The sequence below is a fragment of the Pomacea canaliculata genome, linkage group LG4, assembly GCF_003073045.1.
Source record: "Pomacea canaliculata isolate SZHN2017 linkage group LG4, ASM307304v1, whole genome shotgun sequence".
Classification (NCBI taxonomy): Eukaryota; Metazoa; Mollusca; class Gastropoda; order Architaenioglossa; family Ampullariidae; genus Pomacea; species Pomacea canaliculata.
The window spans coordinates 11871474-11882851 of record NC_037593.1 but is presented as its reverse complement, the minus strand read 5'-3'; the positions used below and the strand labels follow the sequence as shown (position 1 = coordinate 11882851).

Here is an 11378-nt window from a genome sequence, read left to right as displayed (position 1 = left end):
ATTATAGTGGCCTAGCGAATAGTCTCATTTGCACGCTTATACCAGCGACTCAGAGGGCCCATGATGTGCTCGAGCAGTTTTCTGCGCAAAATTCCGGATCACTTGATTGAGTTTTGGGATCTCCAGGAAACAACACCGGACTTTCTGGACTAATGACCGCGGTGTCGATCATGACTGCCCAGCAGATCGGCCGACCTCATCGTGATGCTACCGCAGCAACATATTTTCAGCCAGGACTGGAAGCTGTCCAAGAATCTCGTGTAAAAGAGAAAGTTGGAAGACTGGTTGAGAGCGAGCAGGACCTCCATAGCAAACGAAACAACATTGATCTTTTATACATTCAATGTTAGTGCAACCACGAACTTATATCACGAACTTATATCACGAACTTATATAACATATTAAATACACGTCCATGGTGCAACTTGAGCTGTATTCAGTAGCTTGGAGAAAAAATCCCCCCTTTCCGATCAGTCTGTCTTGTCTTTCACTCGGTCAGCCTTTCAGTCGTTTGTCCATGTGTCATTTTCATTTTTTGGGTGATTGTGATATGTCTATGTATGATCGACTTTCCCACCGTCCTTCTACGATTCATCCAAGAGCAGGTAGCCGATCGAGTGGCACTGCCATTTTCGTCTGCGAGAGACTGCACTGACCACGCCCGGTTTTGTCTCGTGAAAACGTACTTAACTCTTGATTATTGATGATCGATAGAATAGCCATAAAGCACTATCTACATCAGTGACTGAGTGCAGATCCAAGACTTCCGATTTGCCGAATAGACACACACATAGTTCTTGTGCATCGAACGTGCTAGCCCCTGTCGGTGGTATTTCTCAAGGACATTCCTTCTCCGTGTACTTTGGTTTTCTTCCTTCCTTCATCTCCCCCTATAGTGCAAATTCAGAAGCACTTTCCTGCTAAATAAACCAATCAACCAAACCCTTACATCTTGTTTTCACGTGCTGGTTGTTCTGGGTTCAGCTCTCGTCTCGGGCACGCTGTTCTTTCTCTGCATGTGGCATCTGTTTACAGGGCTGGCTGCCTTGCGGTGATGTAGCCTTAGTTGCTGGCACGGTGTAAAACACTAATCCCCCACCCTCACCATTGTTTTCATGTGCCGCTCCGATTAGGTTCATTGCATTCCAGACAATAGCCTATACTATATCTCCTCTTTCCCAAAACCATTTTCAAGACTGTATCTTAATAACTAATGGCTATGGCTGACATCAGTAATTAAGGAAAAGTAAACTCAGATTAATTAAACAGTTAGCGTTAAAATATAATAAATTATAATAGTAAAGAGCTGCAGGATTTGTATAATATATGTATACGTTTTATTCATCATTGAGTGCGGTAGTTTCTTCAGTCAAATGTAAGGAAAATGTAATTAACTCATGAAGACTATATTTTGAACCTATTTTAGAAACTATTAAGGACAATAGAAAAATTTATATCCTTTACTTTAATGCAGGGCTTCTGCTAAGGCTAAATTTTTTGGGGTCCCAGGGACCCCTTCTTCAGATTTTTAAGGGGTCCCTGTTCTTCGCCCAAATTTGAATGGGACCCCATTGACGAAAATTGAAGGGGTCCTCCGAACTTTTAATGCGTACTGTACGCAATTTTTTGCGTAAGCAGAAGCCCTGCTTTAATGCATGTGTGATGTCACAGATTTGGTTACAGTTATTGGAGGCAGCAGTAACTCTTCACCAAAGATAGTATCTTTGACAACACTTATAGCGTTCTTTGAAGTCTAGCCTGATTTATTTTTCCTCGTGATGCCTTTTCTTTTCGCTATTGTTTAAAAGAAAACGAAAAAATTTCTAACCTAGACCGGGGCCCCTGCACATTCGCGAGCCCGGAAACATATCATTCTTCCCTGCCCCTCCTCTCCTCGATCAGGCCTGCCCAGCAACATCTTTATTGTACATTGCTTTTGCAGGTCTGTACAAAGACCTGTATCAGTTCCTGACTAACCATACGTGATGATTGGAGAAAAATAATACAGGCACACCATGTGAAATGGACACTAACAAGGTACGTCTGTAAACGGGAGTTTGAAAATAAAAACATACCAGAAAAAAAAAAATTGTGCATCGACCGGGAATCGAACCCGGGTCACCCGCGTGGCAGGCGAGTATTCTACCACTAGACCACCGATGCTGATAATCGTACCTGTCGTTTTAGATTATATAAACACAATATATTTCATGTCTCGCACTCGCATCACAGAACGTCACTTCCCTATATAGCTCCACGTTGCACTATCGTCGCTGTTATCGCATGGATTCTGGAAATGCAACTTTGAATACGCATTAATTAAACATTTGTAGAGTTTGGCCAATATGCAGATGATAAGGACTGATGAGATAACTGGACTGTGGACATATCTAGGATCGGTATGAGTCAAGCACTTGCATGTTGCAGCTCAAACCGTGACGAACATTGATTCAGCGACTTGTCTGAATTAGTAGATTCAGTCAGTGATAGTGAAGCTGTAAAGTAATTGATAAACAATATATTTTTTTTCAATTAGGATTAGGATATTTTTATGAGTACCAGACTTTACTAGAGATAGCCTACATTCGGCGTAGGTCATGGCGTTGGATGCTCTGGGCATAACGATATTTGCTTGTCAAATTCCTTTACTTTGGTAAATCATTTTTTAAAAGGGCCACTTAGCCTGAAAGATAAATGTGATAGGATATACGATTAAATCTGAAATGTTACACCATTTTCATGTGTGACCATCCCTTGTAAACTCTTTTCCCAACAAATTTACATTTACTTTCGCGATCCAACTACTTAAGCATTGTTGTTTGATTTGAAATGCATGTTAGGCGCACTCATGAATATATACACAGTCATATAAAAAAAAACCGACCCCACTTTTTATTAAAAAAATACTTTTTTTTGCTCAAGATTAAATGATAGACTAATCAAGGTTCGGCGTGCTTCACTTTTAAAAATAGAGTTTTAGAGTTTTGTAAAGTTAAATTTGACATCCACTAAAAGTTATAATGGTTAGGCGAGAAATATATTTATCCATAAACTTATAACGTTTTATTGCTTAGACTGCTAATACCGAGAGTGCTATATAATGCCAATTATCATATGTTTTCACAATATAGATATGTAAACAAAATCAAATGATTTGAATGGAATGAATAAGTAGCAATAAGAATGATTGGAATTTGGTTCAGTCTGCTGGAGAAGGAATGCAGGTGTAGCTGGAAAATCTGTTTCTGTTCCTGAGGAATTTTTTCTTTTACTTATTTGCAGATTGACTGGTCAGAGCCATGGTTTTTGGGTTTGGGCGCTTTCCATCTGATTTGTATTGCAGCAACTGTGTTGACAAGAAATCATGCATCTATTCAAGGAATTATCTTTGCATTCTATTGTAAGTTTTGTTATTTTATTTAAATGTTAATTTTTAGTTGTGATTTGATAATCTCAGAAATGAAACAGAAACTTGAGTGAGATAGGGTAGGAAAAACAGGTGGGATTTTGATATGAAACTGGTACTAAAGAAGTTTCTATTTTTCCTCGTGGTTGTTAAAACATGGTAAATATAACTTACAGTTGCTTCAGAACACATTTGTATTTATGGGCACATTTAGAAGTGCATACTATAAGATTTACATTTGTAATCACAAATGCAGAACAAGTATCAGGTATTTTGCAGCACAGATCACTTACAATTGTAAACACAACTGCAGAACATGTTTGTACTAGGCTGACTCATATAAAAGTCCCTGATCGAACTAAATGTTCACTGCTGTAGTTTAGATTAGGAACAATCACTCAAAATCATGTCCTGCATGCAGTAGCATGGATTGTTTGACTTCAGTCCTTCTGGTACTGTGTAATGAGCTCACCTCCACATATAGAAATGCACATGACTCAACATAATTATGAATATATCATGATAGATGTAGCAAACATTTGATTTCAACATAAGAATAAAGTAGATATTATTTTTTCAGTGAAAAGATAAAAGATAATCGTGGCTTGCAAAAATTGCATAGAGACATTTTATAACAACATCAAGAGTGAAAGATAGTCTATGAAAAAGAAAGATCTAAATTTGTTTGATGGGTTTTATTTCAGTGGTTATTGTTGGCTGTTCTGAATACATCAATGAGTTTGCAGCCAACCACTGGAAGTAAGTTTTATAACAAGGATGCATAATGCACATGCACTGTTTACACTTAGAACTAGAGACTACATGCTAGATCTCTGCTTTGTTAGGAGCATCAAAGTGTTGATGTTTTAGTTCTTTTGCAATCATTGCAGTTTAAGTACAGCTGATGAATTTATGCTTTATAGTAATCTATAAAGGAATTAATTTTGTCTGTGTAAACTCTGCTTGCCCCCTGTGGGACCCCGGGGTATGCTTGCCTAGCAAGCATTGCAAGAATAGGGTCCCTGCCATCCAGCCAGGCATGTCGTAAGAGGCGACTAAGGTGGACACCTCACCTAGAGGTAAAATAGGTTGTGGTAGGGCTAACAACCCCACCATGTAAAAAAAATCCTGTTACAGAAACTAAAACCAGAGAACTCGTCACAGATGGCGAAGGTAATGAAGCACACCAGGAGACTGGACTAATGACGGACGACAGCCAAACCGAAAGGGAGCTGGCGCCCCGACAGCGGATTTACTGAAGCCGAGGCAGAAGTTGAGGGTGGGTGCTGGAACGTCCAGACCTTGTACCAGACTGGCAGGATGCTCCAATTAGTCAAGGAGTTTGACAACTACAACTTGGACATCCTGGGAGTCAGTGAGGTCAGATGGACCGGCACGGGAAAGAGGAGACTAGCGTCAGGACATACCATCTTGTTCTCAGGAAGATCAGACGCTCAGCACTCTGAAGGAGTAGCTCTACTCCTCAACAAGAAAACGGAAAAGGCACTGCTGGAATGGAAGCCTTATGGACCCAGGCTTTTGAGAGCAAGATTCCATTCCAAGTACACCAAGCTGACAGTGCTAGCCTGCTATGCACCAACAAATGACTCTGAGGCAGAAGACAAGGATGCTTTTTACGATCAGCTCCAGGCAGCCTCAGAAAGCGTTCCAGCCCACGACATGTTGCTCATCATCGGCGATCTCAATGCCAAGGTGGGAAGTGACAACACCTGCAGGGAGCATGTCATGGGCAAACATGGAATCGGAACCATCAATGACAACGGAGAGAGACTGGCAGACTTTTGTGAAGAAAACAACCTACTGATTGGAGGCACACTCTTCCCACACAAAGACATCCACAAGGCAACATGGACATCACCAGATGGGATCACAAAGAACCAGATAGACCATGTCATCATCAACCGAAAATGGAGGAGCTCACTTCAAGATGTTAGAGCCTACAGAGGAGCAGACATTGCCGTGACCACACTCTTGTGATAGCCACAGTTTCTCTGAAGCTGCGTCGATCACGAGGAAAACAGGCACGTCAGCAGAGAGTGGACTCCGGCAAACTAAAAAATCCAGCCACCGAAAGGGCCTTTGCTATGGAAGTAAAGAACAGGTTCCAGGCACTAGGAGACCAACAAGAGATGACCTTAGACGACTTCAATCGAGTCTTACAGGAATCAGGAGAAAATACTGGGCTTCCAACGGAAAAAGAAAGAACAGTGGATCAGAGAAGAGACATGGAAGAAGATAGAAGAGAGAAAGTCAGCCAAACAAAGAATCAACAGCACCAGATCTGAACGCCTGAAGGAACAACACAGACAAAGATATGCAAAACTGAAACAAGAGGTAAAGAGGATGACAAGAACTGACAAAAGATATCACATAGAGAAACTGGCAGATGAAGCAGAAAATGCAGCAAGTAAAAATGACCTGAAGACACTGTACAAGATAAACAAACAGCTAAACAACGGGTTTAAGAACAGTGATGTGCCAGTGAAAGACGTGAACGGTAATGTCGTCGAAGGAGAGGCAGGAAAACTACAGCGCTGGAGGGAGCATTTTGAGTCAGTTCTGAACAGACCAGATCCCCCTCAGCTTGCAGACATCCAGCCAGCAGCTATAGACCTTGACATCTGCACAGACCCACCAAGCCTGGAAGAAGTGACAGCAGCAGTCAAGACAATGAAGAGCGGCAAAGCACCAGGGGCAGATGGAATAACAGCAGAGATGTTGAAAGCAGATATAAATGTGACAGCTCCCAAGCTGACTGAAATCTTCAGGCAAATTTGGGAATCAGGGCAGGTCCCTGTTGCGTGGAAGACAGGGCTCATCTTCAAGTTACCCAAGAAAGGAGATCTTGGAGACTGCAATAATTGGAGGGGCATAACACTTCTTTCCCTCACCAGCAAGGTCTTCAGCAAGATTGTTTTGTCAAGATTGACGGCAACTCTTGAGAAAGACCTCCGACCACAGCAAGCAGGATTTCGCCCTGGGCGATCCTGCTCCGAACACATCTTCATTCTGCGACAGATTCTGGAGCAGAGCAACGAATGGAACACACCGCTGTACATCAATTTCATAGACCTGGAGAAGGCTTTGACAGCATCCACCGCGAGTCCTTATGGAAGATCCTGAGGCATTACGGAGTCCTGCAAAACTTGTTCAGGTCATTGCAATGCTGTACAGCGATTTCAAATCCCAGGTTGTCTGTGACACAGAGCTCACAGACCCTTCAACGTCAGTACTGGGGTGAAGCAGGGCTGCATTCTGTCGCCGTTCCTCTTCATCCTGGCCATGGACTGGATCATGAAGACTTCCACGACAGCGAGAGGAGAGGGCTCAGATGGACCATGACTATGACAGCAACAACAGCACTGGAAGACTTGACTTTGCTGATGACATTGCCCTGCTGTCACACCGCCACCAAGACATGCAGGAAAAAACAAAGGCCTTCTCAGAAACAGCTGGAAACCTTGGCTTGAAGGTCAGCACAAAAAAGACTAACAGTATGAGAGTGAACGCCAGAGTCCAAGACAGCATCAAACTAAATGGAGAAGAGATTGAGGAAGTTGACAGTTTCACCTATCTTGGGTCCAAAATGTCAAACACTGGGGATGCGGAGGTGGAGATTCGAGCCCGACTGGCGAAAGCCAGTCAGGCCTTTGCCTCACTCAGGAGCACATGGAAGGCAAAAAACATCAGCCAGAAGATCAAGCTGAGAATCTTCAAGTCAAATGTGATCAGCACCCTCCTTTACGGATCAGAATCTTGGAAGATGACCAAAACCATCAGTAACAAGCTTGACGTCTTCCAAAACAGATGCCTCAGGCGCATACTTAACATCTTTTGGCCAAACACTATCACAACGAAGAACTCCACCGAAGAAGTGAAACCGAGTCCATCACCACGCAGGTTCAACGAAGGCGTTGGCGATGGATTGGACATGTGCTCCGCCAGCAGACAGCAGACCTTTCCAGAGTCGCCCTACGATGGACTCCAGACGGCCGAAGAAAACGAGGCCGCCCAAAGGAAACTTGGAGAAGAACAGTGGAAAGGGAGATGAAAGGAAAGGGCTGGACATGGGGTCACCTAGAGCGTGTTTCAGCCGATCGACATCGGTGGCGGACTCTGGTTGAGGCCTTATGTGCAACCTGATGCACAAAGAGGAATAGATAGATAGATAGAAACTCTGCTTGCATTTCTATTGGAAGACAGGATGATACATGCATTCATAGTTGGTGTTGCAGGAATTTAAATTTGAAAATAAAAGATGTATTGTTTTTCAGTACCCTATAAATAGTTAATGTAAACTTTTAAAATTATTATATCTTTTATTGATAATGCTTGTAAAGTGTTTGAACATATGTAAAGTAGTGTGTATATTTTTTTATTTTCCAGAGTGTTTGCAAGACAGCAGTACTTTGACAGCAATGGCCTCTTCATTTCTGTGGTCATGTCTGTGCCACTTTTGATCAACTGTATTGTTATAGTGGTGAGTTTTACATCTGTACAACACTACCTGTACTAGAGTGGCATTTCCATGTGTGCATCCTGATGACTATTTCAGTAAGGATATAGATTCATGCCAAATATATGTTGTTATCAGAAGCAACATATGATGTGACTGCTTTGCAAGGCATCCCAGTATATTTTGCATAAACTATTTGCTGATAACCTTTGTTGACTGGATAGCTATGTAGTTATATTTCACAAAAGTGTAATGGTCTGTTAGAGAGTGCACACTGCCTGGTACTGACATCTTCAGCCCTCTAGCTTTTTTTGTAGGGTTTGCCTCACTTTTAGCTATTGTCCTACCTTGGGGAATTTCATGGGATTGTTTGTTGAAGGTCCCACTCCTTTGGTAAAATTTATAGCACAGTTCTTGACATTACCAGACCATAATGATCACTGGACATCACAAATTATTTCATTTGGTGTAAAGATTCTACCTGTTATTCCACCATAAACATTGCCAGCTGGTCTGGGTCTGCTTATTTGTTTAGGTGAGTTTAGCTTAATTTGCAGTTAACCTCCATATCTAAAGGTTCTGTGACCAGTTAGGTTGGGGATGATTCATGCATTTGTGGATCTTTCTGCTGTAAGAACTCATTAATCCAAAGCAAATGACATTTGGGATGTGGTAAATACCAATAAACTAGCAATAATGAATAGCTGGTGGAAACAATAAACATATTTAGACAACTGATTCTGTGTACTTTCTTTTGCAGGTTATTTGGCTCAAAACATCAGCAAGCCTGATGGCAGCAATTCGTACAAAGCAGCTGCAGCAGAAGCAGGCTCAGAAAGACACAAAGGAAAGTGCTGGCACCACTGTTGGGCAATCATCTCCAGAAAATAAACCAGCAGATGGGGTCACAAGCAAAGAGTCTTTAAAGAAGAAAAAAGAGAAATAGTTTATGTGTGAAGGGAGTGACTGACTTATGGGAATTAATGGGGTAAAAGCCTGTTTTCCTTTTTTTCATTATCGTTTTTGAATATTACAGAGTGGCGAGAACAAAATCAGTTCTAGGCTATGGTTCGGTGAGGCATGCTACTTTGCCATTCCTGTTCAATTCTTCACTTGTCATACTGTTTTTAATGTGCAGCACTGCAAGCAACATTGAAAAAAGCATGCATTGACAAATGAACTCTTGCCAGATATATTCTAGTCTTATATGTCTATTTCTGAATTTTACCAAACACTAATCACTTACCATTTCGAAACAGATCAAAGTTTTTGGGGCCCAGCAACATTCAGCATCTCTTGAAAACAACAATAAAGGTGCCAGCCATTCTTGTGACAATTTTGCATAAGCATCCACTTTCTTGAAAATATCTCCTCGATAAATAAAAAGGATCAAATGATTACAAAGCAAATGATGTGTACGTTTGATAGAAGGTTCTTCTGATGTGAAGTATGTAATTATTATATTGATATTGAACACAATAATTTCTTTTCAAATTCTTTATTTTCTTGTGCTTTGGATAAATTTATTTATGTTTTATATCTTTTCCTTTGTAGTGGTTTGCTTATCATCATCTCTTGCTTTAAATGTTTGAAACTGTTGTCTTCTCAGGAATATTTTTTTTCCTGTTCTGTGGCTTTTTCATTATCTCTTGAATGAAATCAGCATAGCAGTTTGTGCTACTTTTGTCAGTTTATTGCTTATATAAAATATATGAAAATTCATGCTTTGAAAATACTATTTCATCATGTAACTTTTCTTTCCTGATTATTATTTGCATATTTTTATAGATTATTGCTTTGTGACTTGCCTCATCCTGAATTTTGCTCACTTATGTGGTCATTACTGTAATTGTTGGTTTTCATTCAGACTGTATTTCATTTCATTCAGTGTATTTTATACACTTTATGCACACTTGCATAGTGAGTGTGATACTGTCCTATATGGTCATCATTATCCATGTCTTCACATTTTTTTGTTGTTATCATCTGCAGCATTGACTATCATGTTTTTGGTGACACCATTTTTAACCATATACTAAGTATAGCACTGCCATTATTTGTTGTTACTTTGGGCAGTTGTATGTTAGCAGTGTTGCTGCATGTTGCTGGTAATGCTACCAGCAGGAAGTATGGTCTTCTAGACTGCTGTCACATGCTTTCCATGGCACTGTTTTAGTGTATTAAGTTATTGCCAGTAACATTAAAATTTACAGTCATCTTGTCTATAAACAAAAAGCATGTTGAAAATCGGGGAGGGGGGGGGAATTCCTGTGGCCAAACTTTTAGATTAGGGCAGGAAAGAATTGTTCGACCAGAAGGAAGGTGAACACCCATAGTGCCAGGTACCCAGTTGCCATTCTTCGTTAATTACTTTTATCTGGCTCGACAAATACTCTCATCTTAACCCTTACTTCTGGACAGTGAAAGTTCAACCTTTAAGGGAGCCTTTTTTTAATGATACTGCATGCTTGCATTTGACCATGACACTGCATCTTCTCTGACTGGTACATACAGGTCGGGATGACATGATTACCAGAAAGGGATTGGTATCTATGATCCCAGTGCTTGCGCGAGAGTCCAGCAACATCTGTTTTGGTTGAACCTAGTTTTGATCAAAGTCAACTATCAATAAATTTTCTTTCAACTTAATATTCTTCCAATTTATACTGAAAATTGCGACAGGTGACGTAAAAGTTTCAACGCTTGCTTGCTTTTTGTTAAGTGTCTGTTTTTTTGTTTGTTTGTTTGTTTTTTGAGGTGGGGTGGGGGTGAGAGTGTCATTTCGTCTCAAGACCATATCATCCCAAGACCACATCATCTCAACACCCGACGCAGATTTTATAGCCAACAAATATATAGGAAGATGTACAAATCGACGAATATCAGGAAAAGAGAACGATTCGTCAAGCAGTATATTTGGATATGTCTAATTTTTTTTCGATTTTCAAAAATGTGTGACAAGAGAAATAAAGGAGGGAGAGATTAATTTTTGCATAGTGAGATCTATAACCATATTTTTTCCCCCTTTTCAAATGTTTATTATGATTTTTTTTTTTCAATTGAACGGATGTACCAAAGTCCCTGTCTTGGCTGCGGCCGACGATCAGTAAGTCGAATTTATTTCATTATGAGGCTGAACAGAGGCATCGGGTATCAATATAGGGTGTAGACATGTGGGCCTAGAAAAGAAGTTTCTAGATCCATGAGCCACTCATACGTCAAAAGTAAGGCTTCGATGGCAAACAGTATTACATTGCATATCAAATAGTACCTTCTCTGTGTGTGTGTGTGTTGATGTAATATTCCTTTAAATGACATAAATGAATCCAGTTTTGTAACATTTTTCAAGTTCATTAAAGCTGGACTTGACGGTGGTTAAAAGTGTAAATTCTGTCGCATTGAAAATACGATATTAAAAGATAGAGAAGCTGGGATAGAATTCTACGAACGTGTTAGTAAGAGGACGGAATGACGTAGAGATACATCAGCATGCGT

The 11378-nt window shown here is 40.6% G+C and overlaps 1 protein-coding gene and 1 non-coding gene across 3 annotated transcripts; one reads left to right on the top strand and one right to left on the bottom strand.

Annotated features, from left to right (window-relative positions):
• Window positions 1-2092: 2092 nt before the first annotated feature.
• Trnag-gcc lies at window positions 2093-2163 on the bottom strand. The gene has a single exon. It is a non-coding gene; the product is annotated as a tRNA-Gly (tRNA).
• A 72-nt stretch (window positions 2164-2235) lies between these two features.
• Window positions 2236-10532, top strand: LOC112561847 (transmembrane protein 18-like). Of its 2 annotated transcripts, XM_025234635.1 has the most exons (6): window positions 2236-2399; window positions 3283-3400; window positions 4111-4165; window positions 7814-7907; window positions 8644-8871; window positions 9143-10532. In XM_025234635.1, the coding sequence occupies exons 1-5, from the start codon at window positions 2346-2348 to the stop codon at window positions 8827-8829; spliced, it is 507 nt and encodes a 168-aa protein (XP_025090420.1). In that variant the 5' UTR covers window positions 2236-2345; the 3' UTR covers window positions 8830-8871; window positions 9143-10532. The 2 variants fall into 2 exon arrangements, with proteins under 2 accessions (XP_025090420.1, XP_025090419.1); XM_025234634.1 differs by having other exon boundaries at window positions 8644-10532.
• Window positions 10533-11378: the final 846 nt, after the last annotated feature.